The sequence below is a fragment of the Nelumbo nucifera genome, chromosome 6 (genome assembly GCF_055504915.1).
Source record: "Nelumbo nucifera cultivar China Antique chromosome 6, China Antique-T2T, whole genome shotgun sequence".
Lineage (NCBI taxonomy): Eukaryota > Viridiplantae > Streptophyta > Magnoliopsida > Proteales > Nelumbonaceae > Nelumbo > Nelumbo nucifera.
Window position 1 is genome coordinate 25,622,778 of NC_142654.1, and position 26,019 is coordinate 25,648,796.

Consider the following 26,019-nt stretch of genomic DNA (forward strand, 5'->3'; position numbering starts at 1 on the left):
CCAAGATGTCACCAATTGAACGTTCTTGCTCATCTTTTCAATTCACATCATAGTCTATTCTTTTTCTTTGCTTCCATGAAGAACCCAATTTAATCCAAATGCTGTTGACAATTCGGATCAACCAGAATTCCTCTGGTGAAAACAGGTGGAATTGTTGTCTAGCGAGCTTCCCCAACTTAGGGTCCATTTGATTATTGGGAATAGGGATCTAGAATTAGAATCCATTCCGATTCCAACCATTTGGTTGGATGGTATCAAAATCTGATTCCCATTCATGGTGCGATGCCATTTCTCCATTTGAGAGAATAGTCATTCCTTTCCTCTTTATTGGGAATCAGAATTCATTCCAGCCAATTCTGATTCTGATTCCAATTCCAGCCAGAACCAAGCAGACAGTGGGGAATAGACTATTTTAATTCGCATTCCAAAAGATTTATAATTCCAATTCTGACTGTGAATCAAACAGACCCTACTCAAGTACTCAGTCTCATTCATGCCACCACCACAGGCACCAACATGAAAGAACTGAGAATTGAGACTTGATTAATAATGTTGTCATTTACGATACTGATTGTAATTCAAAATTTAAAAATATTATAAACCATTTTTAGCTCGGAATCTTTGCATCAATACGCTTTGACCACCTATTTCAGCAGTTATCACTCCATCAGATGGCCCCTGAAGTCTCCTGTCACATGCGTAGTCCGTACTAACACCATTGTAAGAAAACGTTGACTCATGGTGTTCGGTTGCTGGCTTGCTGCAAAACTAATGTACTAACACCGTTGTAAGGCCAATGGATTGTGTATTGGGCCACTTGGCCCTTCCTGTTATCATAATTTGCGGATATCTTGGATGATATTGCATCCATATATCGGTTTGGGCGATTGATTTTCTGCCAGATTTGTCTCTGAAACACTGCTCCAATAAATCTCTCATCTAATAATCTGGAATGAAGTGCCTCAGAAATCAGAATGACCCTGCCATGCTAAAAGGGCAATAGTACAATACCAATATGGGCTAGTGATCTTGAATTCTTGATTGTTTGAACTTTGAACTGCATTCTTTTGGGATTGCTATGCCTAACATGCCCTAAGACGGTGATTTACCGGCATAATCAATCTTACACCTCCATTTTGAGGGCTTCTCCAATACCAAAACACCCCATTATTCTGCAAGACATTGCAAAGTACACCTAGAAAAATTTGACGATGAGATGAACAAAGCAACCTAACCTACTTTGGGCACTCAAAACTGATCACACTTAGAAACGAGATGAGGCTAAAAGTGATTTGCACCAGTAATCTGCAAGGGCCAAATTCCGGAGGGCGCATCTGCTGATTAACATAAATACATCCATCTGATTAAAAAAAAGGGCATAAAACTCGATGCCCTTTTTGCATAACGAGTGAAGTTTTTTTTTTGTAAGCAATAAATAAAGCTATGTTCATAAATCACAACAGTAACCTTGCTGTACTCTCATGATTGTAATATGATATTTTTTTGGTAATGATTGTAATATGATATTTTTTTGGTAATGATTGTAATATGATTTGACACACCATCAGTTATGCTTGTTGCTCAGGGTCTCAGAAACAAGAATAAAGGTTACGCACTCAGGTGATGGCAAATCCATCCAACCCCAAACAGAAAAAATAAGGGAAATCAAAACACTTGAAACAAGACTATGATAACCGTACACTAACGCCACAGGGACCAGATGCTCCTCTCACAAAACCATCACATGGAATTCAGAAATCACAATGCCATTGGGGTATGGGTTGGTGCATATCTCTGAAAGGCACTCTTTGCAAACCATCAAAATCCAAGCAGGAAACTGAGACAAGGAAAAACTTGATAACTTGATACTGTTTTCAACTTCTATTACAAGGCCTTCCATTTAAGAGGTGCCTGCCATTTTTCTCTAATAGGACCCAACCAGTGAAGAGGCTATTGAGAATTAGAGAATGTTTGCTTGAAGAGGCGAGGAAGTACTTCATGGGCGTTGACATCCAAAACCTCAGGGTCCCTGAAAATAAATTAAGCTTAGAAACCTATTTCAATGAGATTGTTGAGAAATAATTATCTCTTCAACTTATACATTAAAAATCATCCAGAACATTCACCTAGGCAACTCAGGTTATTCGAGTGTGATAGTTTATAAAGAGGGAACTCAAAGATTTTATTATCCGTTTTGATGGCACAAACTAATTACAATTGCCATATAGATAAGTCTACATTCTATAACACCTTCTACAAGACATGAATCAAAAACCCCCCAACATGCACACGCACACAGTGAGAGTGAGAGAGAGAGAGAGAGAGAGAGAGAGAGGGAGGGAGAGACCTGCACAGTGTGAGCCCCTTTTCACTTGAACTAGGAATAAACCACAACTTCCGCAGAACAGGCGACTCAAATTGGACAAAGAAACCATCACTTTGCCCATGTCTCCACTTCCTTGAACCTTGTCCTTTCCATACCTGCAGAGACAGCCTTTTACCATGAGATATTGTTCTTGGCAACTCTGCCTAAAAACAATGTTGTTGTAAGCTTCCCTTTATGGAAGAACATGCATACAGATGAATTCCTACTATAGGCTACGTTTGAATGTTGACAAGGCACCAATTTCTTGCAAGTTTACCTAGGTTCTCCAATGTTGACAAGGCACCAATCAAAAAAATAAAAGAACATGCAGCATTTTAGGAAATACTGAAATGGAGAGCTCCTAAAATGGCCCAACAAGCTACCCAAAACAGAAGCTATCAAAAAAAGAAGCTACCTAAAAGAGCAAAAAGTATAGAATGGTACAGGGAACACATATTATTCATTAAATGAAGACCATGATAAAATAATTAGCATTAATAAGAAGATAGAAATTTCTGCTCCACTTCTACTATAAAACATGGTGTACATGCTAGCTTCTGATTCTACCAATTGTTGGCTTAAGCAAAAAAAAAAAAAAAAACTCAGCCCTATAAGGTAATTGAAGTTATTCTGATGTGTAGACAACATCCTAAACCTGCAAGTATAATTTTTTTCCAGGACAACAAAATGAATGGCATGACTAACATGGCCAATAAACACCTTCAAGTCCGTCTTCAAGAGAGCCTCCTAGCTTAGATGTGGAATTCCAAGTCCAGTAAACCCCATTAAAAAATAAATTTCAAATAGAACTAAGAATGGGACTTATCATCTTTTCAACACAAGCCTAACTTAATGTTACTAAATATAAGATCCAGAAAAAAACAGAAAAGGAAAAAAGAATTTGTTACCTGTGGATAAGATATAATACTTTTAGGTGCCACTAAGCAAGCTGCTCTAGAGAAAGAATCTTCTGCATACTGCCTTAGAAATGAAAAACAGCTGCTATGTGTATGGGGTGACTCAAATGCCTGGCATGGTTGATAGGACAATTCATTAGCAATTAAAAGGAATAGAGATAGAGTTTAGCATAAAACAATTCATCTGCTGGAATAGGTTTCTACCATCTCCAAATAAAAGGGTAGGTGCAGTCACAAAATCAAATACATTACAAAATTCAAAAAAAAAACACGGAGGAAATGAAGTAGGGTGGAGTTAACAAAGATATGTGATTTAATACCTTATCAATATTGACAACTGGAGCATACTTATCAGTTTGTGTCTTTTCCTTGTCAAGAAGGAAATGAACTCTTGCATCAACTTTAGATGTCTCATGCCATGATTTTATATTAGTCTCTATGGTCTCAACAAGGAAAGAGAAGATGTCTCTCCAATATTCTTCAGTTCCATATTTTTCAGACTGCAAATTAAAAGGATACGGTCAATTTCAGGCATCACAAAGTGTAGGAGTAACATATTAGTCTTTATTTTCTCAAAATCAGTTGAGAACACAATAGCAATAGCTTGGCTGTTGTGAATGTGTTCAAATAAGTGAATGAGGACAAACATGTACATTCATGGACAGCAGAAACAAGTTCTGTTAAAGACACCACACCCACCAGTTCAGATTTCAAGGAATCTAAGTGTTTTCCTACATCAATGTTGGATCGGATGCTTTCCACCTCTTGAGCTCGTTTTTTTTCTCTTGCCAATTGTGCAAGCCTCTTGATTTTTCTTGAAACTTCTGTATTCTTTGGATTGTACTGCAAAGCTATTTGGAAAGCAGCAGTAGCCTAAATTACACAGATAATGAGTACCATCACCAAAGAAGACATCTGGTGAAAGCAAGAACACTGAACAAAGTGAAATAACATTTTGACTTACATCATCATATCGCTCCATAGCCTCTAGTGTGCATCCTTTCCTGAAATAGCCCTACAAGCACATCAAACCAGCCAGTTGTTCAAGGATGGAAACTCAACAACCAATATGGGCAACAGAGAACAATAATACCTTTTCCCACTGAGGATTCAATGTGATTGTGGTCTCAGCATCAGCAAGTGCTTTTGTAAGCTTGACCAAATGTAGAAATGCTGCAGCTCGGTTGCTGTAAAACAGTAACAGGAAAAATGGTAAATGATAATCCACCAAGTCAGAAAAAAAAATTGCGGCAGACATACAGATGTATGTCCAATTTCAAAAAAAAAATCACAGGGTAGTTCCTTGTACAATAGAAGGGAAAACAACACAACCCAAGAAACCTCAAAAAACAAAAATGTCACAGAACCAAGAACTAAACTGGTGTTGGAGGGTCCAAGCCCCAACAAAGGACTTCTCCCAACCCCTTCCCTCACCAAAGCATCAGCCACATAATTCGCAAATTGAGTTACCCGTCTGAACAAGATGTTCACTCTGGATGCTAATGGTCTAGCCTCCCTGATGTGATGATGCACAACCTAAAGACCACCAAACACCATTCATCATCCACCCAATGACAAATGCAAGCCATCTTCTTATAGTTTGGGTCTTTGCTCTTAAAGATTTTTTTCTTCCAAGAGAAGGGATTTTGTACTCAAGTGATTTTCTACTTCGGGTGTAGAGAGTGGCATATTATAAAGCTTAGACATTTATCATGTAGAAAGCGTAATAAAATATTTTTCTTACTTTCAAAAAATTAAAAAAAAAAATTGTTTGCTTGTTTCCATGAAGGGGTAGAATCACTTCTCTCCCTCCTTTTTGGCCTAGATCATTTTTTGTCAAGTAACATTACTCAAATATTAACAGGAGAAAAACTAGCCATAGTGGTTTACACTCAACACAAACTTAGCTGGCAAATCAACTAGCACAGTAATTTTTTTTATGAATAACTAGCACAGTAATTTTTCAATTTTACAATGTCCCATGGCCCTGGTTCACCCCAACAGAAAGTATTATTTGACATACCAGATCATACTAGTGAGTCAGCCATGCAATTTGCTGGCCTTGGCACCCACCTAGACAAGTAGTTCAAGTTGGCACTCAATGCATTTGCATGTCTTACCAAATACCGCAAGGCCCATGGTACTTATTTCCCAAATTTCAACCAGTTTATCACTATTCATTACTTGATAGTCTCCCTCTACTTCAGAACCTGTCCAGCCATCTATTGAGTTTTTTTTCTGAAGAGTAAAAAGAGAAATTTCATTTAACAAAAGAAAGGAATACAATCCAAGAGGTAACAAGTTGGCACCTCACCATACACGGCAACTTTAAAAACTACAGCAATGAAAACTGAAAGGAATTACATCTGAATTTCAAGAACATTCCAAAAGTTTCCCCCCATATCTGATTTACTGATTTTGGAAAATTCTGGGAGCACCCAAGACCAATCTGCCACTAGTTTCCCAACCACAGTCACTAGTGATTCAATATTCTTAGACTTATTTCAAATAGTCTTCTATTTCTTACATTCCAGAGGGCCCAGCAAACAGAAAAAGGAATGCAGCTCCATATTATCTTTGCTTTCCTGTTGCTTCTGAAACTTGGCCAGGCTAAGAAGAGTTCAGCTGTTGATCTTGGCTGAAAGACTCTGACTCCAAACAATGAAGAATAGAATTTCCAAATAAAGATTGCAACCTTACAGGTGTAAAACAGATGGAGAACTGTCTCTTCATCCGAACTGCATAAAACACAGTAGTTAGCCAAGCTAAAACCTCTTCTCTTTAAGTGATCTGCAGATAATATGCTGTCCAATGCAACCAACCAAGCAAAGGCTTCCACTCTAGGAGGAACAGGATTCCCCCAGACCCCTTCCACTTGATCTGAATCCGTTTGATCATTCACCAAAGCCAGATAGAAAGACTTCACAGTAAACCTTCCATTTCTGCATTCTTTCCACCATAGCCCATCCCTCAAGGAGGTTGAAACCAATATCTTCTATAACTTTTCTAACAACTGAATGCACTCTTCTATCTCCTGGTCCAACAGAGGTCTTCTAAATTTAGGTTAGGACACCAAATTACCTGGTCACCCCTGAGTTCAAAGCATTGGTCAATCTTGACTTGATGATCAGTTAACCTGTATAACTGTGGGCACACCTCATATAACTTCCTGCTTCACACCACTCATCCTCCCGAAACCTTATTCTTGATCCATCTCCTACCTTGAATCTTACCAAGGTTTTGAAGTCTTGGTTAAACTGCATTATTCCTTTCCAGACACTCACTCCATAAGAGCTTGATACCTCCTTCAATTCCCACCCAAACTTCACCAACCCATGCTTTCCAACTATAACCCTCCTCCATAGAGATTCCCTATCCTTGTCCAACCCAAACCTCCATAGCCACATACCCAATAGAGCCTTATTGAATATTCTGACTCTTCTAAATTCCCAATCGACCCTTTTCTTTTGGCCAGCATACCTTGTCCCATTTTACCAGATTCTCCCCCTACCCCTTCCCACAAAATATATATATATATAGAAATAAAAAACTCTGAAGTTTCTCAATTCTTTTCTGCCACCTTTGCTGGTATCTTCAACAAGGAGAGGTAATATGCCAATGAGCAGTATTTTTCTTTCCAACTCTCCAGTTTGGCATTCAAACACCGCAGCATAATGTTCCAGCTCCTCCCTCCCTACTTCCCCCCACCCCAATCAACATACTCTTGGCCAGATTGACCTTCAAACCTGTGAGCAATTCAAAATTAACCAGTAAGGCCCTTAGGTTTGACACCTGGTCCACTGAAGCATCCAGAAAAATAAGAGCGTCTTGAGTGTCATCAACATACTGGAGATGAGAAATATAAGGACCTTCTGAGCCCACTTTAAAACCTTCAATCCTACCCAACTATAAAGACTTAACCATGAGCATATTCAGCACTCCAAGAACCCCCACTTCACATGGCCATAAGCCTTCTCAATATCAATTTTACACACCAGTCCGGTCTCCCACTCCTTATTCTAGAATCAATTTATTCGCTAGCCACCAGTACCCCACCCAAAATCTGCCTTCCTTTTACAAATGCCATCTGAGCTTCTCCCACCACCTCATGGATTATACCTCTCAATCTCCTAGACGTGCCAATAACTTGTAAGGGATACAAATCAAGCTTATTGGCCTGAAGTCTTTAATATTCACTTCTCCATCTTTCTTTTGTATCAGTGAAATAAAGGTGGCATTAATTCTTCTGTCAAGCTCTTTCAAGTCATAAAACTCATCAATCATTTGTACAGTCTTCTTCCAAAAAAAATCCAAACAGCCTTGATAAAGTTGAAGTTAAACCCATCCGGACTTGGGGCTCTATCCCCATTTATCTTCTTCAAAGCTTCTCTTATTTCCTCAATCTTGAACTCCCTTTCCAACCAATTTGTGGAAAAATCACTCAGCTTCCTAGGCTCCAAAGGAAGTTGCAACTAACTCCACTTTTTGTGAATTTCCAACCCCTGCAGGCCCTTAGAAACTTAAAACAATGCCTCCCTTATCATCCCTTGCCACAGCCCTATGCCTGAAACACCTAAACTCTTTTGGGCTAGATTGAAGGATGCAACTATGACTTGATATGCAGTCTACCAGCTTCTCTTTTAGACTCCTACATCAATTGTCTTGTTTGTGCAATTCATGAATGAGCCATTTAGACATTTGCCAAAAGATCCTCCATCACAATGAAGTATATTGTTTGCTAATGGCATAGTACTAATTTATGAGACTAGAATGAGGCAAATGCAAAGTTGGAACTAAGGACACATAATTTAGAATAACAATTGTTTTATTGGAAACGGTAACTTTCATTCAAAAACAAAACACAAGTACAATACAGTCACCCCATATAAGTCCAATATTATGATGCACCCCAAAAATATTCTTCCCTCATTGACCCTTGTTTAGCTAATTGATGTAGGATGAGTAGGGGTCCCCTACTAAATTAGAATCTGGTGGAGGGCTTTATGAGATGGATGAGGGACTGTGGGTGGTTAAAGATGAAGAATATGGATGAAAAGTAGGATGCTTGCTACTTGCTTTTCTTCTTACTAAAGAAAAGTAAGAGAGGGGGGAAGAGAAAATTTTCTGGCAACAACCAGAATTCACTAAACCAATCTTTATTTCATCAAGTCACTCTTCTTCAACTCCAATTACAATGAGTCTAATTATAGACTCAATTTACTAACTTGGATGTCCCCTTTCATACTGCAATTTGAACTAGGAAATTGACCTAAAACAACTCCTAATTGCTTTAGAACTGAGACAAATCAATAAGTAACACATAAGGACACTTAAATAAGGACTCTAACTCCTAAACAACCCTAATAATACTTTCCTAATCCCACTAAAACTACTTTAATTAAAAGACATCAAAATTACTAAAAATTGTAAACTGCAAGGTTACTAAAAATAGTAATTATGAGAATTAAATTACTATAAATAATAAGTCCAAGAGTTATCATAAATAGCAATGAAAATATTAAAAAAAACAGAACTCTATTCTTAAGATACCCACAATTAGAAAATAAAGAACTGAAAATATACCAATATCCTATAACCCAAAAATTCTGAAATTGGTATAGGAACAAGAAAATTGGTTTGTTTCCCCATGAATTATTTCCTTGCTTCTGCATCTGCATCATTCCCCCCCAGTTCAAAAAAAAAAAAAACTATGCCCTTGAGTTTTGAAGCGACCAAAATTTGGATTCTTATCTTCGAAAATCACCATCTCAATATGATGAATCTTTTCTTCTTCAAGCACATGGTGAACATTATAGGAAACTTCTAGTGGAACATGTTGGATATCCAAATTTGGTTCTTGATCTACAATAAGCTTTGGTTCTAAACCTAACTGTTCTTCCCCATCAACTGTTTCTAGAGTTGCAGCCTTTGCAGTAAGAACATTAAGGACAATTTCAAGCTGAAATTGTTGCTGCATAGTAGGTGGGCAGCATAGGAACAATGAGCTGAGAGTTTGCTACCAAAAAAATAGGTTTAGACACTCCATTAGATGTGTGGCATTTGAAAAACTTTCACCCATAACAATACCCTTCTCCAACTTGGCATTTAAAATGTTGAGTTTGTGATCTATTTCAGCAAATTTCTACTCAAATTTGTCATCCATTCATCCATTGCAGCAACTTTCTGCTCCAAAGAAGTGACTTTAGATGTAATAGAGCCATTTTTTTGATAAATAAGCAAGATTTCATTAATCAATAGAATAAGTCAGTTACAAGCTTCCCATGGAAAGGCGCAAACTGTGTCCTCTCCTAACTACATGAATAATAGAGTCAATTTGATCATGGAGTTGACCCTCTTTTATCAGCAGAGTTGACCCTTCTCTTCTTCATAGCTATGATCCAAATCATCAAGTTTAGCATTGACTTCTTTCATTGTAGGGTTTATCATGATCACCTCTAGATATGACTCTGATACCTCTTGATATGGATCTAATGTCCTGGGATTTGGCTCTGATACCAAACTGATATAGGACAGACGTGGTGGGCTTTATGGGAAGGATGAGGGACTGTGGGTTGTTAAAGATGAAGAATATGGATGAAAAAGTAAGTAGGATGCTTGCTGTCCACAAAGGAATATACAAGAAATCAAAAGAGAGAGAACTCTTGCTAGTAGGGCAAACAACAAAGAGACAGATCACTTATAAAAAGAAATGAGAGAGAGAGAGAGAGAGATTTCTGGCAACAACCAGAATTCACTAAACCAAGCTTCTTTCATCAAATCACTCTTCTTCAACTCCAATTACAATGAGTCTATTTATAGACTCAACTTACTAACACGGATGTCCCCTTTCATGCTCCAATTTGGACTAGGAAATTGACCCAAAACAACCCCCAATTGCTTTAGAACAAAGACAAATCCATAAGTAACCAAGTGTCGAGAATGCTTGGTGTGGCACTGTTCACACCAAGAGACTTTTCATTTCTTCTTCACAAGCAAAATTACAAAGGTGCCCTTGAATAGGCACCCAAATAAAAAATAAAAAATAAAAAATAAAAAATAAAACACAAGAGGACAAAATGCCCTCACACTCTTAACACTCCCCCTCAAGCTGAGCATAGATATTTATCATGCCCAGCTTGTTCAAATTGTTGTCGAGCTTTGATTTGGGAATACCTTTAGTAAGACAATCAGCCAACTGGTCTTCAGACCTCACATAAGGTAGACAAATCTCTCCACTGGCAACTCTTTCTCTAATGAAATGTTAATCAACCTCTATATGCTTTGTACAATCATGTTGAACAAGGTCGCGGGCTATGTTTATGAAAGCTTGATTGTCACAATATAATATCATTGGAGTATCAATTTGCACTCCCATTTCTGTCAACAAGTTCTTCAACCACAACAATTCAAAGACTCCATGTGCCATAGCTTTGTACTCTGCCTCTACACTACATCGAGCCACAATTGATTGCTTTTTACTTCTCCAAGATACAACATTACCACCCACCAATGTACAATAGCCAGAAGTAGACCGCCTATCATCAATAGAACTTGCCTAGTCAACATCAGAATAGGCCTCTACCTTCAAATGCCCATGATTAGAATACAATATCCCCTTTCATGGGCATACATCCCTTCAAATAGGCAAGTATTCTATTCACTGCTTGCATATGAAATAATCTAGGCTTGTGCATGTATTGGCTGACCACACTCACAGCATATGATATATCTGGTCTAGTCAGACACAAGTAGAGAAGGTGACCAACAAGTCAGTAAGGACATCTCCATCATCAACTCCCAGCTTATGATTGGGATCAATTGAAGTTGCAGCCGGTTTACAATCCAATTTTCCTACCTCCTGAAGCAAATCAATGACATATTTCCTCTGAGAAATATAAATGCCCCTCTTTGACCTTGCTACCTCAATCCCAAGGAAATACCGAAGATTTCCAAGATCCTTAATTTCGAATTCAGTAGCAAGGAAAGACTTCAGTTCAACAATCCCAGAGATATCATCCCCTATGATAACAATATCATCGACATACACTACTAACATAGTTATTTTTCCATTTGCTCTCCTAATAAACAGGGTATGGTCAACTTGTGATTGTGAGAAGCCAATTTTTAAGACAGCTTTCCTGAATCTATCAAACCAAGCTCGAGGGAACTGCTTTAGGCCATAAAGGGATTTCTTCAAACGACAAACCTTTCCTTCACTCCCAAGGATGTTCACTCCTAGAGGAAGTTCCATGTAAACTTCTTCCTGAATGTCTCCATTAAGGAAGGAGTTCTTAACATCCATTTGATACAAGGGCCAAGAATAGTGGGCAGCAAAAGACAATGATAACTCGGATTGAATTCATCTTGGCTACTGGTGTAGACGTTTCCTGGTAATCAATGCTATAAGACTGGGTGTACCCTTTTGCCACAAGTCGAGCTTTATACCTTTCAATTGAGCCATCAGCTTTATGCTTCACTGTGTAAACCCACTTGCATCGAACAGGAATTTTGCCTTCTGGAAGAGAAACAATTTCCCATGTCTGGTATTTTTTTAGTGCCTCCATTTCCTGGTTCATAGCATCCTTCCAATGGGGGAACTGCACTGCCTCAGTAACATTGTGAGGATAAAAACGGAAGAAATAGAAGAGATATAAGCACAATAAGAGGGTGACAAAGTATCATAAGAGACATAGTTTGAGATAGGATACTTAGCACATGCCCATCTTGCTTTACGAATTGCAATAGGAAGGTTGAGGTTAGAATCTACAAGAGGAGGCTCAACAATAGATTCAACACAGGGATCGGAAACAAGAAGATGTTCAAAATCCAAATTACCTGAGTTCAAGAGGTCAAATTGTAATGGACATTCAATCTCTGGAGTCGCCCTCTTTGTTCATCTAACGAACCACTGATGCCAAGACCGAGGAATAGGCACAGGAAGGAGAAGACTACTACAACCACAGGAGAATGAGGAGAAGAAGTATTAACAGTATCAGTTGCGGGAATCGGCATACAAAAGGGAGTTCGATCTTCGCTAACACCCTCCCCCTAAAGAGAAGGACGAGAGACAGAGAAGAAGGGAGTAGACTAAAAAAATGTGACATCTTTGGACACATACCTTTTTTCCAGAACAAGGGTCATAACAACGATACCCCTTTTGGACTGAAGAACAACCCAAGAAGACACACTTGATAGACTTTGGATCAAATTTCAGCCTAGAAGGATTCATGTCATGGACGAAGCAAACACACCCAAAAACCTTGGGAGGAAGATGGGATGTATCCTCATCAAGAAAAATAAGTTGATTAGGAGACTGGAGATGCAGGGTCCGCAAGGGAAGTCTATTAATAAGATATACAGCTGTTTGAGCAACATCCCCCCAAAACCGAGTTGGAACATGCATATGGAATAATAAGCCTCTAGCAACTTCAATCACATGTCTGTTTTTCCTCTCCGATACCCCATTTTTTTGGGGAGTATGAGGGCAAGAACTTTAGTGAATCACTCTTTTTTCTTCAAGGAAGGTTTGTAAGTGCTTCTCAAAGTACTCCTTGGCGTTGTCAAATCTAATAATCTTAATCTTTTTCTCAAACTATGTCTCCAACATACTAAAGAAGCCTTTCACAATTGAAGGAACTTCATCTCGGCTCTTCATCAAATACAACCAAGTATACCGCGAGTAGTCATCAACAAAGAGAATGAAATATTTGTAGCCACCCACATGGAATAGAATAAGGTCCCCAAACATCAATATGTATTAAATGAAAAGCAACATTACTTCTTTTATTACTTGCAAAAAAGGTTGTTCTACATTGCTTTGATAGTTGACAGACTTCACATTGCAGACCAAAACTAGACAAGGACTCAAACAAACTAGGAAACAAAAACTTCAAAGGAACCAAAAGGCACATGCCCAAGACGATGATGACACAATTTCAATTGACTTAGTTTCTCATCATGACAAGACACAAACTGACACATCAACCCTAACATTGGAGACTGATCAAGAAAATAAACTCCACCAGCTTCATGTCCACTGCCAATCATCTTCCCGTACTCGGGTCTTGAAAGACACAATGAGATGGAAAGAAGGTTATAGAGCAATTATGAGACTTTGTAAGAGAACTAACAAATAAGAGATTTTTATGCAATTGTGGAACATGGAGTACAGAGTTCAAAGAAAGGCTATTGGTAAGTTTAACTTCACCCCAACCCGATATTGGGGTATGGGATCCATCGGCAATGGTAATTGTACCTTTCCTTGAAAAAAGTCTATAAGTGGTAAAGTAGGAAGGCATACCAGTCATATGATCACTGGCTCTAGTGTCAATTATCCAAGAGCTAGAGGGTGGAACATGACACGCAAGTGCAGTACCTAATTTTGCAAAGCCACTAGAAGAAGCATTTAAACCAGTAGATGTAGGCAACCCACTCTTTTCAAGATGGAGTAAGATGCCTCTCAATTTTTCCATCACATCAGAGATGTCATGAGTAGATGCTAGAGCAGGAGGATTTCCCTCAAGCATATGAGTCTGAGAATCATGACTTGTAGTAGCAACATGAGCATTTACTTTCTTTCCAGTTTTAAACCTTCTCAGGTTTCATGTGGGGATTTAGTTTCCAGCATTTATCCTTGGTATGCTTCGGCTTCTTACAGTATTCACAAAATACCTCTTCATGTTTACCAAAACTCTACTTAGGCTTTGTGGACACAAGAGCAGTTTTCTCACCTATAAACACTTGCATCATAGCATTCCTCCTACTCTCTTCATTTTGTACAAGAGAATATGTTGTGGAGAGTGAAAAAATATCAACACTAAGGATGTGTTGCCTAGTGAAGTCATAATCAGCATTTAGCCCAGCATGAAAATCGAAAACTCGAGTTTTTTCAAGGTACTTCTTGTATTGTTCAACATCAACAGGATCTTTCCACTCCAAAGCCTCAAGATGATCAATTTCTTCCCAAATTGATTGTGAGGAGAAATACATGGCCACTGATTTCTCCCCTCATCACATAATACATGCTTCTCTCCGCAACTGATAGATTCTAGCAATGTTTTTTGCTTGAGAATAAGTTGTAATTAGTCTGTCCCAAATATCTTTAGTTATTGAAAGGAACATATAGTTACGGGTGATGTGTGGCTGCATAAAGCACACAAGCCATGACATAACCAATAGATTATCCTGCTCCCATTTGGAATAGTGTGGATCTTCAGGCTTCGACTTAGTTTCCTTACCGGTAATAAATCCGAGCTTACCTCTTCCACCAATTATAAGCTTGGCTAATTGAGACCATTCAAGAAAATTTGTCCCATCAAGTTTTACAGTAGTAATCTGTCCTCCGGCATTGTCATTGCTTCCTGGGAGAACATAGGTAGGTATGCAAACGTCTTTGTGTGAGTCCATTGATCACAACCCCTCCAAAAAAAATTTCTCACCAGCACCAATCTTCCAACAACAGCTGAACTCCCAAACACCTTTTCCACAAGGTTAGACACGAGTTACAACAAAAAGCCTAGGAAAAATAACTACTGGTGGCAAAATATGGGAAGAAAAAAATTCCCAAAAAATGTTTTAGGGCTCTAAAAAATTCAGTACTACTTCCTACAGTCCCAGGGGTTTACCACGACTCAAACACAAGAGGTTTCAGCATCAACCAATCCACCATACGAGCATGCAAGCCCTAAATTCCAGATCTGGATTTTTCGCCAATTTTCATCCGAAAAATCCAAAACAACTTCAAACCACCATGAAACTTATACCAAAATTCCCCTAAAATCAGGGCAAATCAGTGACCATCAAAAAACCATGAAGATGTCGCCGACTGTAAGGACTGCTGACATCAACCGGCAGTGTGCTGATGTCAGCGGATCTATCTGTGAATCACAACCAGCAGCAGAGAGTTTTCTTGATCGTCCATAGCTCTGATACCAAGTTGTAAAGTTTAGAGATGTTGAAGAGAGAAGAAAAGAAGAAATGTCAAGAATGCTTGGTGTGGCACTGTTCACACCAAGAGACTTTTCATTTCTTCACAAGCAAAATTACAAAGGTGCCCTTGAATAGGTGCCCAAAAAAAAAAAAAAAAACAAGAGGACAGAAATGACCTCACACTCTTAACACTTACCTAATCCCACTAGAACTACTATAAAGAATAAGTCTGAGAGTTACCATAAATAGTAATTTTAAAATAGCAATAAAAATATAAAAAACAAAACCCTATTCATAAAATACCTGCAACTAGAAAATAACAAAACTGAAAATGTACCAATATCCTATAACCCAAAAATTCTGAAATTGGCATAGGAATTGGAAAATTGGTTTGTTTCCCCATAAATTCTTCTCCTGCTTCTGCATCTGCCTGCATCACTAATCCATCAGCCAAACCATTGGCTGTCCTTCTAACCCATCTAAAACTTACATCAATTTCCCTTGCAAGACATCATATTTCTCTCATAGTTTGCCTATGGGTCCAAATTCCCAAATTTCCCACCTGCATCCATCCTATTACCATCCTTCAGTCCCCTTTCACTTCAATCTAATGGTGGCATTATTGTTTAGACAATCTCAAACCTTGTAGAGAGACCAACACTTCAGCTGTTAGCAAGTCTCCCACCCCTATAGGTCCCCTTTAGAATTTAAAAAAAAAAAAAATAAGATAAATAGGATAGAGGAATTCAATGCAATTATCAATAAGAGTAAGAATGAAGCAATTAGGACTGGTGAACAAGACAAACCTCAATTTGACCATTTTGTACCCCAGTCTGAAGATCCATGATCAGAGACAGATTGAAATGTATATTCTCCATGGAAAACAACGGACTTTATAAAGTGGAGAGTTACATCTAGAATGCTCTCTAATGTGTCTCTCGGGTGATTTCTTATTTCTTTTATGAATTTAATTATTATTCTTCAAAAAAAAAAGCATCTAGAATGTGATGTAATCAGATAATACCAATTAGGTTGAAAAGAAAATTCTTTGAGATGGTTGTAAGGCCAATAGAGCACTCAACTATGAAACTAAGAAGTAGCATGCCCATAAACAGTTGCAGGAACTATCCTAAATGGATGATGTGCCATGTCAGACGTGTCCAAGTCCAACACTCCACTGATTCTTGAGGGCACTTCTACAAAACATCTCCTAGCTTATTTGGCATAAATGAACAGATAATCTACAAGATGAACCCATTTTTTGTACTAAATGTCACTTACCAATAAAGGCAACATCTTTTGTAGGTATATAATGTTAGAATTCAAAAAAAAAATGAATTATTTTAATAGTATATACCTTTCCATAGACATGTCCACAAGTCCATGTTTTCTCATCTTGCCCAGTTAGACTCTTAGACAAGCATCCAATCCAACAACCATGTTTGTGTCTACGCAACACTGCCTATAAAAAGACAGTAGCAGAGACAAAGATATAGCGATGGATGAGTGGAAAGACTGGAAAGGACATATTAGAACTGAATGCATTTGTAAGAATCTAAGATTAGCTCCAACAGCTGAGATGTAAACTAAGATTATCTAGGCATATGCAGATAAGACAAGTGATAGTGCATAGCTTTATGCTGAAAATAGAGAGATGGTAGGCTAAAACGTTGAAGAAGTTTCAGATAAAATAGATGAAAGGAGATAGGTCTGTAGAGAAGGCTTCAGATCTCAAACATGTGTAATAATGCTGTTGGAAAGTAATGATTTAGTTGAAGAATTCAAGATAGCAGTTAGCATAATTACAGAGAGAGAGAGAATACAATAAGCTGCAGACATCTAGATGGAGGAAAAGAAGGAGGAAAGAGGAGTGCACCTCAGTGAAAAAGGGAAAAATCTTCGGTTAGGATAAATGGCAGTTTTAGAAGTTGTGCTTATATTTAAAACCAAACTGGCCAATTAGGATAACTGGTGATTTTTCAAAAGAGAATACAAGACAAGTATAAGGTTATAAGCACATCTTCATAAATCTCTTGTCCAAGCCTTCAACCACTGTAAAATCATTCTACTCTCCCTCTTTCAAAAACCAGATAACTCTCTCTAAAAAGATTTCCTTCAGTTAGATAAACATAAATCATTGGATTCCACAACAAGTGACACTCATACGAAATATTTAACTCAAGTCAATTGATTTCCCTAACAAATCAAGAACTTGTTTTTTAATTGAAGCATATTCATTGTTTTGTTTTGTTTTGTTTTGTTTTTTTCTGATAACTGGAAGCATATTCATTGTATTGTTGTTGTCAAAGCTACCTGTATGTCTACAACCCTGACAACGACAACTACCACGGAGCAAACCTTCACTTTACTAATTAGTACCTTCAGTGGTGAGGCTAGAATTTATGGAGTTCTTTCCTGATCTGGAGGTAAGACACTAAGACCCATCTCTTATTTGGCTTGGTGGAGAAGCCATGGGTTGCAGTGTGCCCATCTTCTTTTCAACTATTTGATGGTAATGCTCACCATTGCCTTTGTCAAATAAAAGAAGAGAAACATTGGCTCCATCCTTTTGACGTTTGCTCCCCCTTTCCTTGTCTACCAAACTACCTCTAGAGTCTAGATCCCTATTTTTCTTTTTCCCGAAATAGATTGTTAATTCATACAAGTCTAGGATCCCAAGACAGTGCACATAAAACGATTCCATGGATTAATAAAATCTGAGTTAACATGAAGCTTCAATGTCCAAACAAATCAAGACCTATGGACATAAACTTCAGGGCAAATTTTCTCAGTGCAACGCCCATGTAACTCTGCACTGAAAGTCTGAAACCTGATATGCCCCTCCCAAGCATCATAGGAAGAAAATTTAAGGAAACAAAAGAAAAGGAATAAGCCTAAAGCATTCACAATTTCAGCTACCTAACATGGTAAATTAGTAATAAGTCCTTGTTCTGGTGAGATACAAGGTAGTAACTCATAATTGTCACCACGTATTAGTCAGTATATGTCTTTATAATTTGTGGAATGTTACAGCCTATATCATGCTATACTATATGAAAGTGGAAATTATAGGAGTGACCTCTTAACAATGACCAAATCATCATTCGACAAATAGAACCTCCTTAAACAGGTTGACAAACATATGCAATCGAAAAGCTCCTTCTCTACAACATTTTCAGTAACTAAACATACAAATTTAAAGAAGTGGATCTACTAATTAATACAACGATCATATTTATATTGCTATTTGATGTAGCGTGATCTGGTAGCTCCCTACTGGAGGACAGCTCGGAGGTTGGGCTAGTGATGTCGCCTGGTCGAGCTGCAAAACATGGCTGACAGAGTGTCTGGGGTGCTTTACCCGGTGTGGACACTCCGATGCTTAAGTTAACGATGTGGAGATTTGAGAGAGCTGAGAGCTTAATTGTAAGGGAATTCGAGAGCTAAATCACACGTACCCTATGAGGCTGGAGGCGAGACCTTTATATAGGCAAGTTGTCATGGACCTCACAATGTGTGTCCGAAATCGTCAGCCCATCTAGTCCAGAGTTAGTTTCGCACCCAAAGATGGACTCCAAGTAACCTGATAAGGCTTATCCAGGTCCATCCAAATCAGGCGGGGAAAAGATACGATCCGTTGGCGTATGCCGTGATCCCAAGGAGATCGGAGACAGCCGGCTTGCTTCTAGAAGGAGGTTATGTGGCACCTTGGCATGTCGGTGCATGTAGCTGAACTACCCGGGCCTCGGTCTACTGGGTTACCCGAGATGCCTGAGGTGACTGGGATCGCTGAGGTGTCACCACATCATTTCGTCGCTCCATGTGTCATCACATCATTGGACTAGCCAAATTACCCCTCATCAATTGCCCCCCACTCCCAAGCCCGACGTGGTCAACTTGGGGCGGAAGTATCATCATGCTAAATAGATTTGGCCCAGTCTTCAGTTCAACCGTGGTTCAACCAATAGTTCAAACCTGATTGACTCAACTGGTTCCGACCTTAGGGGGCGAGGTCGCGTCTCGGGCACGCACGGACGTCACACGAAGATTAAGCTCCGCGGATGTCAAAAAACACTCAACTGTTTTCACCTCAAAATATGAACAATCGCACCCTTGGTAACTATTGGATCTGTTCGATCTAGACCATTCATGCTCAGCTTAGGCGGTTATAAATAGGGCCCTTGGGGACCCATTTCTTTCGTCCCTTCTAAGCTCTCGTGCGTATTGAGGTCGCAAAGCATGATGTCATCAGTGTCTTCAATCAGATCGGTGAGGTTGGTCATTTTGTTCCTTAGGTGAGTCACCTTCCTTTGCTTTCTTTCCTTGTTCTTTTCCATTATGTCGAGTGGTGAGTCCAGTGAGGAGAGAGGGCAGCCCGATCAGGCCAAGGTGGGGTCCTCAATCCAAGACCAACGAGGCTCCCATAAAGGGGCTTCGTCTTCCCGTTGGCCACCTAGGGCCAAGGTGCCAGACCACTTTGGTCCTACTGAACTGTCTGTTGAGGAGATTCATGGTCTCGCGGCTCAATATAGGATCCTTGACCACTTCGGTTACTTCCTTCCTATTGGGGCTTTCCCTTGGGAGCATGATGAGGACGAGGTTGCCGTCTTCGAGGAGGCTCTGAAGGCGGTTCTCCGGTTTCTGCTCCATCCTTTCATTCTCGAAGTCTTGAAGTATTGTAATGTCAACCTTGATCAGTTGCACCCAAACTCCATCCACACCTTGATCGATACAATATCCCTTTGCTTCAATACCAGCCTTCCTCTAGATATTAAGACCTTTTCCAGCCTCTACCAAATAAAGCAAAACCTTACTAGCACCCCGAGCAAGGTTAGTCACTACCTGTCTTACTGGCCCGAGTACAAACTTCTGCATGGCTTTCCATCTAAAGTCACGGCCTAGAAGAGTAAGTACTTCTTCCCTGAGTTGTCCAATGGGTGGTCCTTCCCGATGCATTGGAGAAAGGGGGTGAGAGACAACGGGGAAGATCTGAGCAAGCAAGTGCAGGCCAGAGTGCGGAACCTTGTAGACCACCAACTGATGCTGAGTGACTTTCTGGCTGAGGAGAAGCTGATTTAAGCCAGGTTGAGTCCTCCTGGTAGGTCATTGTCTTAGGTTCGGGTGTTCACTTTTATTACTTCGTTTTGGCTTGACTAACTCTTAGTCTTCTTGTGCATGAGACATGTCAAGCATTCTGACTATCAAATTTCTTCAGAGCATGAGGAAGAGGAAGAAGAGAAAGGTGGCCCACAAGGAAGCACCTCGAGCGTCGTCTCTTGAGCTCATAGCGCCAAGTGTTGTCGAGGCGGTCCCGGTGGTCAACCTAGTCAAAGAAGATCAAGCAAAGAGGACCTCGTTGGAGACTGTGGCAGCCCAGACATCTGAGGCGCCCTCTACCACCCAAGGCCCCGACGACCGGTAGTTCGGGAACTGAGGACGTTCCTAAGGGGAGGCAGACTATCATGCACTTTAGGACCACCCTAATCAAGAGCAAGGAGTTCGTCTTCCCCGAGGAGGTCTCTGATCTTTCTGAGGTGCGCACTGGCGAGCTCGACAGCAAGGTCGTGTGCTCCCTCATGATGGTAAGTTTCCAACCTCCTCGTCGTGCTATTCCCGCTTTGCGTTCTATACTTAGCTCCTGCTTTCCTTTGTAGACGAACACCCTGACCTACTCCCTTTGTCAAGCAATCTGAGCGGCATCTGGCGAGGGTTGAAACTACTGAGGCAGTAGCGAGTGAGTACCAGTCTCAAGTTGAACGGGTTGTGTCCTTCATCGGCGAGCTAAAAGACGAGCTGGTCACTAATCGGAACCAAAACAATGAGCTAGAGATTCACGTCAAGAAGCTCAAGCAGGAGTTGTAGGAGAAGGACGCTCTCCTCACTGAACGCGAGGCACAGCTCCTCAACGTGGTCCAGGCTTCCAAGGTCTGAGTTGTCAGGGAATTCAAAGTTTCGCCAGACTTCCTACATGAGAGGGAGGAGTTTGGCACCGGCGCTTTTCGTCAAGGCTCCAAACTATGCCAAATGCTAGTGAGGTCAGTGTACCCCGAGCTTGATATTTCCCCAATCAAGTCCTTGGCCTGTACAAATGATATGACAGATCGGGTCGATCTGGAGCCTGACAAGAAGACGAGATCGACAAGGGAGCTGTAGTTGGAGCCAATGTGGATGTTTTCGAAGTGGATGCTACTGATGTGGTTGGTGATGGGGACGAGGAGCCCCAAGACGTCTGAATCATCTTTGCCTCTTTTCTTGGACCCCCCCTTTATATATGTAAAGTGCTAAGCCTCCAAGCTCAACCTCAAAAAACTTTTTCTTTTTTTTTTATAACGATGTAACTATTGTTTATCATCAATAAAGTTTCCTTTTTGCACACCTCTTGTCTTTCTTCTTTAAAACTGAAACTTCACAAAAATATACTAAGTATGGGATTATAACCCAAGGTACCTAGGTGCTGAAGCAACTAGGCATAGTATGGGATAATAACCCGAAGTGCCTAGGCATACCGAATTGCCGACGTCCTTACTAGGACGACACAGGGGGGCCTTTAGGCTAAGAGCGACTTGGCATCCCCTTTCAGATGTAGTTTAGCCGACGTGCTCCATAATGCAGGTCAGCTCAACTAGGTCGTCGAGGCGGGTGGTCTCTTTTACACTTAGTGAAAGTTTGAGAAGTTTGTGAAGTTGCGTATGCCGAACTCTCAAGCTCAAAGGTAGTATCTCCTTAAGTTATCCACGTTCCAGGCACGGGGTATCTACTTCCCCTCAAACATCTTGAGCTCATACGTTCCTTCACCGAGTACCCTTAGTACTCTGTAGGGACCTTCCCAATTCGGTCCTACCTTATCTACACAGGGCTTAGGTACCATCACTTTCCGAAGTACTAGGTCGCCAACTCGGAAGTGGTGCCTCTTGATTTGGGCATTATAGTACCGAGCTTCTCGTTGTTGGTAGGCTGCGGTCCGGATATAGGCCAAGTCCCAGACTTCTTCCACTAGGTCAAGGTTGGTCTGCAACTCGTTGTCGTTGGTCTCCTCGTCGTATGCCTTAAACCGTAAGGTGGGCACTTTGATCTCGGTAGGGATGACAGCCTCCCTCCCATACGTCAGATTGAAAGGGAGTCTCTCCGATTGTCGTTTTGGTGGTAGTTCGATAGGCCCAAAGAACGCTGGGCAACTCATCTACCCACAAACCCTTAGCTCGAGAAAGCCGAGCTTTAAGTCTGCAAAGGATTGCCCTGTTCATTACCTTGGCCTGTCTGTTTGCTTGGGGATGAGCTACCTAGATGTCTACTGGATTATTTCCAACAGACATCTCTCTCTCATTATTCTAGTAGCGCCTTGCAGGAGGATAGGTCGGACGTCGAGCTAGTGATGTTGCCTGGTCGAGCAACAAAACAAGGCTATCAGAGTGTCCGAGGTGCTTTACCTGGTGTGAGCACTCTAATGCTTAAGTTAGCGATGTGGAGGTTGTAAGGGAATTCTATAGCTAAATCGCACATACCTTGTGAGGCTGGAGGGTAGACCTTTATATAGGCAAGCTGCTTTGGGCCTCACGATATGTGTCCAAAATCGTCAGCCCATCTAGTCGAGAGTTAGTTTCGCACCCAAAGATGACTCCGAGTAAGTTGATAAGACTTATCCAGGTCCATCCGAATTGAGCGGGGAAAAGATAAAATCCGTTGACATATGCCATGATCCCGAGGAGATGAGAGACAACTTGCTTTCTTCCATAAAGAGGTTACGTGGCACTTCAGCAGATCAATGCATGTAGCTGAACTACCCAGGCCTCGGTCTAGCTGGGTTACCCAGGTGCCTGAGGTGACTGGGATCGCTGAGGTGTCACCACATTATTCCATCGCTCCACGTATCATCACATCATTGGACGAACCAAATTACCCTCATCACTGTTCACCTGCAAAAAAGTTGAACGCAAACTGCATTCCAACTCCCAACAGATTTTAACAAAAGATGTTCTACCTTACAACGAAGACAAGAATAAAAGTAAAAACAATGTAATCACTGTGAGCAGAGACCAAAAGGTTAATCAAACTAAGAAAATAAAAAACATTATATCCATTTGAATCAGACCAATGTTCCACCTTCGAAACGGATCATCACCACTTACATTTGAACCAAATTGAGCTTCGACCTTTGAAATAAAAACAAGTGCGTAGAACCCAAGTTCGAAATTTGTGAAAGATAAAAGGAAATTTTCATTTCTATTAATTTACTCAATTAGATGGGATGAAGAACCTGTAGAGGGTAGCGTTCGAGGGATCCTTTTTAATAGCCTGGGTGTAAAGAGCAGCGGCTTTGAGATAGTTCCCGGCTTTGAAGAATTCGTTGCCCTGATCTTTCAGAGACAACCCACCCCGTTCTTCTCCTTCTGATTTCACTGCTTCAGCCATTCAGATGCTATGGTAGTTCTGTGACGCGTTCGTGTTGAGGAGTGAGAGCTTCAAGTAGGGAATGAAAAGAAAGCAACCCCCAACCCAACAAACTATCGTTTTAACTTCGACGGTATACCGCGCTTTTGGGTCTATCTAAGACGAGATCTTAACCGTTCGTTTTGACGGTTGGGAGTCGGGTATCATTGTATGATCGTTTGTATCAAAGGGAAAGGCTTGGGCGGGCGCACAATGCAATTGCTAGGGTGAACATGGGCCGGGCCGGTCCGGGCTTAGCACCACGCCACCAAACCAATGATAAGCGTCATAGACCGGGCCTGGGACATAAAACCCCATCACCCCAAGCCTGAAGTGCTTGGGACCGGGCCGGCTCTATGCAGGTCGGGGACAAGCTTTAGGCCTATATCACTTTATACACTATATTTAATACATATACACAAATATAAAATATTATTATATAATGTATATTGTCATTTTATAACTCACTAACAAATATGCAATTACATTGTATGTGGCAATTTTAGTATCCTTACCAAAACCCGTTAAAAAAGATAAATAACCAAAGCATAGTGTATTTGTGGATTTAAATTTTATATTTCCTGTTCATCGTTAATAAAAAAAAATGTTTCTTAATTGTCATATTTATTTTTTTTAATATGATAAATATCTAATATTAGAAATGTACATATTTTTTTTGTGTTTTCTATAGCTTTTATTTATCTCTATTTTTGTGCTTTTATTATATAATTATTACATCATTTGTTGACCTATTTGACTTGAAAGAAAAACTATCTCATTTTTTGGCAAGTTTAAGTTTTCTATACCATTTTCATAATTAATTCTAGAAGTAACTCTTGCTTTTCATGCTTATCTTTGTTTTAATATGATATATTTATAATATTTTAGATATATCAAAATTTTTTATAACTTTTATATGTTTTGTGATTTCAATTTCTATCTATTTAAAATTTTTTATTATTTAATTATGACATTATTGGATGATTCATTTACCCAAACAATTGGACTATTATGGTGCAAGTCATGTAGGTTGGGTCGAGTTTAAGCTCAACCCAAGACCAACCCTATGCATTGGGCCTAAGGCTCAAGCACAAAGTCAAGCCTGATCTATCCACTCTAGGGCCAACCTACATTGAAATTTGATGCACTTGGGTTGGGTTGGGTTTGGACTTGCCGACTTGGTTTTGTCAACCAGCTCCACAACAAAATTGACATAAAAGTATATGTGTATGTATATGTATGTGCATCCATGTTTGCAAATATGTATCTATATATGCATATATTATAGTTAAGCGTGGCAAGAGCTACCTAAGGACCACACTTGGGGCTCAATCCAAAAAATAGAAAAGCCCAAACTTTTTGGTCTACACTTAAAATCCAAGTCAGTTTGTCTAAAATTACAAGATGGGTCAATTTGGGCTTAAGTTAAACTTTCCCAAGTTGCACCCCTATGGGTCATTGGCCATCAATTAGATGCAAAAGTAGTTTCCCTTTCAAGTTAGTTTAATTTTTTAGTCTATTTCCACCACTACTAAAAATAACTCCCATTCATCACTTTTTTCTGTGTTTAATATGATGAATACATATATAATAAGAGATGGACTCAAATGTATTTTGCAAAATTTATACTTTTTTAATATTTTTGTGTATTTATCATTTTTAAAATTTTTATTATTTAATTATGACATCATAGGTTGACCCATTTGGCTTAAAAGGTCGAATTATTGACCTACCACTTGAATAGGAAAATGGCATCGTTTCTAAGTCAGTTTTTAATTTTGTATTTCATTCCCATCACTAATAAAAATATTTCTTGTTTATCATACTTATTTTTATTTTATATGAAAAAATATATAATACTAGAGATGTGGCTATTTTTAATAATTTTTATCTTTTTATTATTTAACTATGAGACTATTGGTGACCCATAGGAGACAAATGCTTGAACTACTTACTCACTACCTAACCGAAAGGGCAGTTTAGTTTTCATGTTGGTTTTGAATACATAAGTATTATATTATTAAAATTAGGCCAAGGTTCCAGTTGCCAATATGCTTCATTTGGCATAGGTCTGAACATATCCGCTCTGAGAGCTAACAAACCGAATGGATGTGCTCTGAGAGCTTTTATCTCTCTCTGATGTACACTTAAGATCCAAACAAAAGGGTATTTTATGGATTTTTGAAAAATATATTAATCACGTGATGTTATATGTGACGGAGTGTGACGAAAAGTTAACAACAGGGAAGGTTTTAAACAATTATCAAAAAACTTAGGGAATACTTTAAGACAATGTATAACAATTTTCTAAACTTTAAGGTACTTCAAGAAATTTGTCCTAAGTTTTATAAGTGAAATGATTTATTCCTAATAGTCCCTTTA

At 39.5% G+C, this 26,019-nt stretch overlaps 1 protein-coding gene across 1 annotated transcript; it reads right to left on the reverse strand.

Moving 5' to 3' along the window:
• Window positions 1-1,452: 1,452 nt before the first annotated feature.
• Window positions 1,453-23,701, reverse strand: TPR3 (Tetratricopeptide repeat (TPR)-like superfamily protein). Its single transcript, XM_010260821.3, has 8 exons — window positions 23,465-23,701; window positions 4,376-4,469; window positions 4,247-4,297; window positions 3,982-4,155; window positions 3,603-3,782; window positions 3,274-3,393; window positions 2,348-2,481; window positions 1,453-2,029 (listed from the first exon to the last, which is right to left on the reverse strand). The coding sequence occupies exons 1-8, from the start codon at window positions 23,617-23,619 to the stop codon at window positions 1,951-1,953; spliced, it is 987 nt and encodes a 328-aa protein (XP_010259123.1). The 5' UTR covers window positions 23,620-23,701; the 3' UTR covers window positions 1,453-1,950.
• Window positions 23,702-26,019: the final 2,318 nt, after the last annotated feature.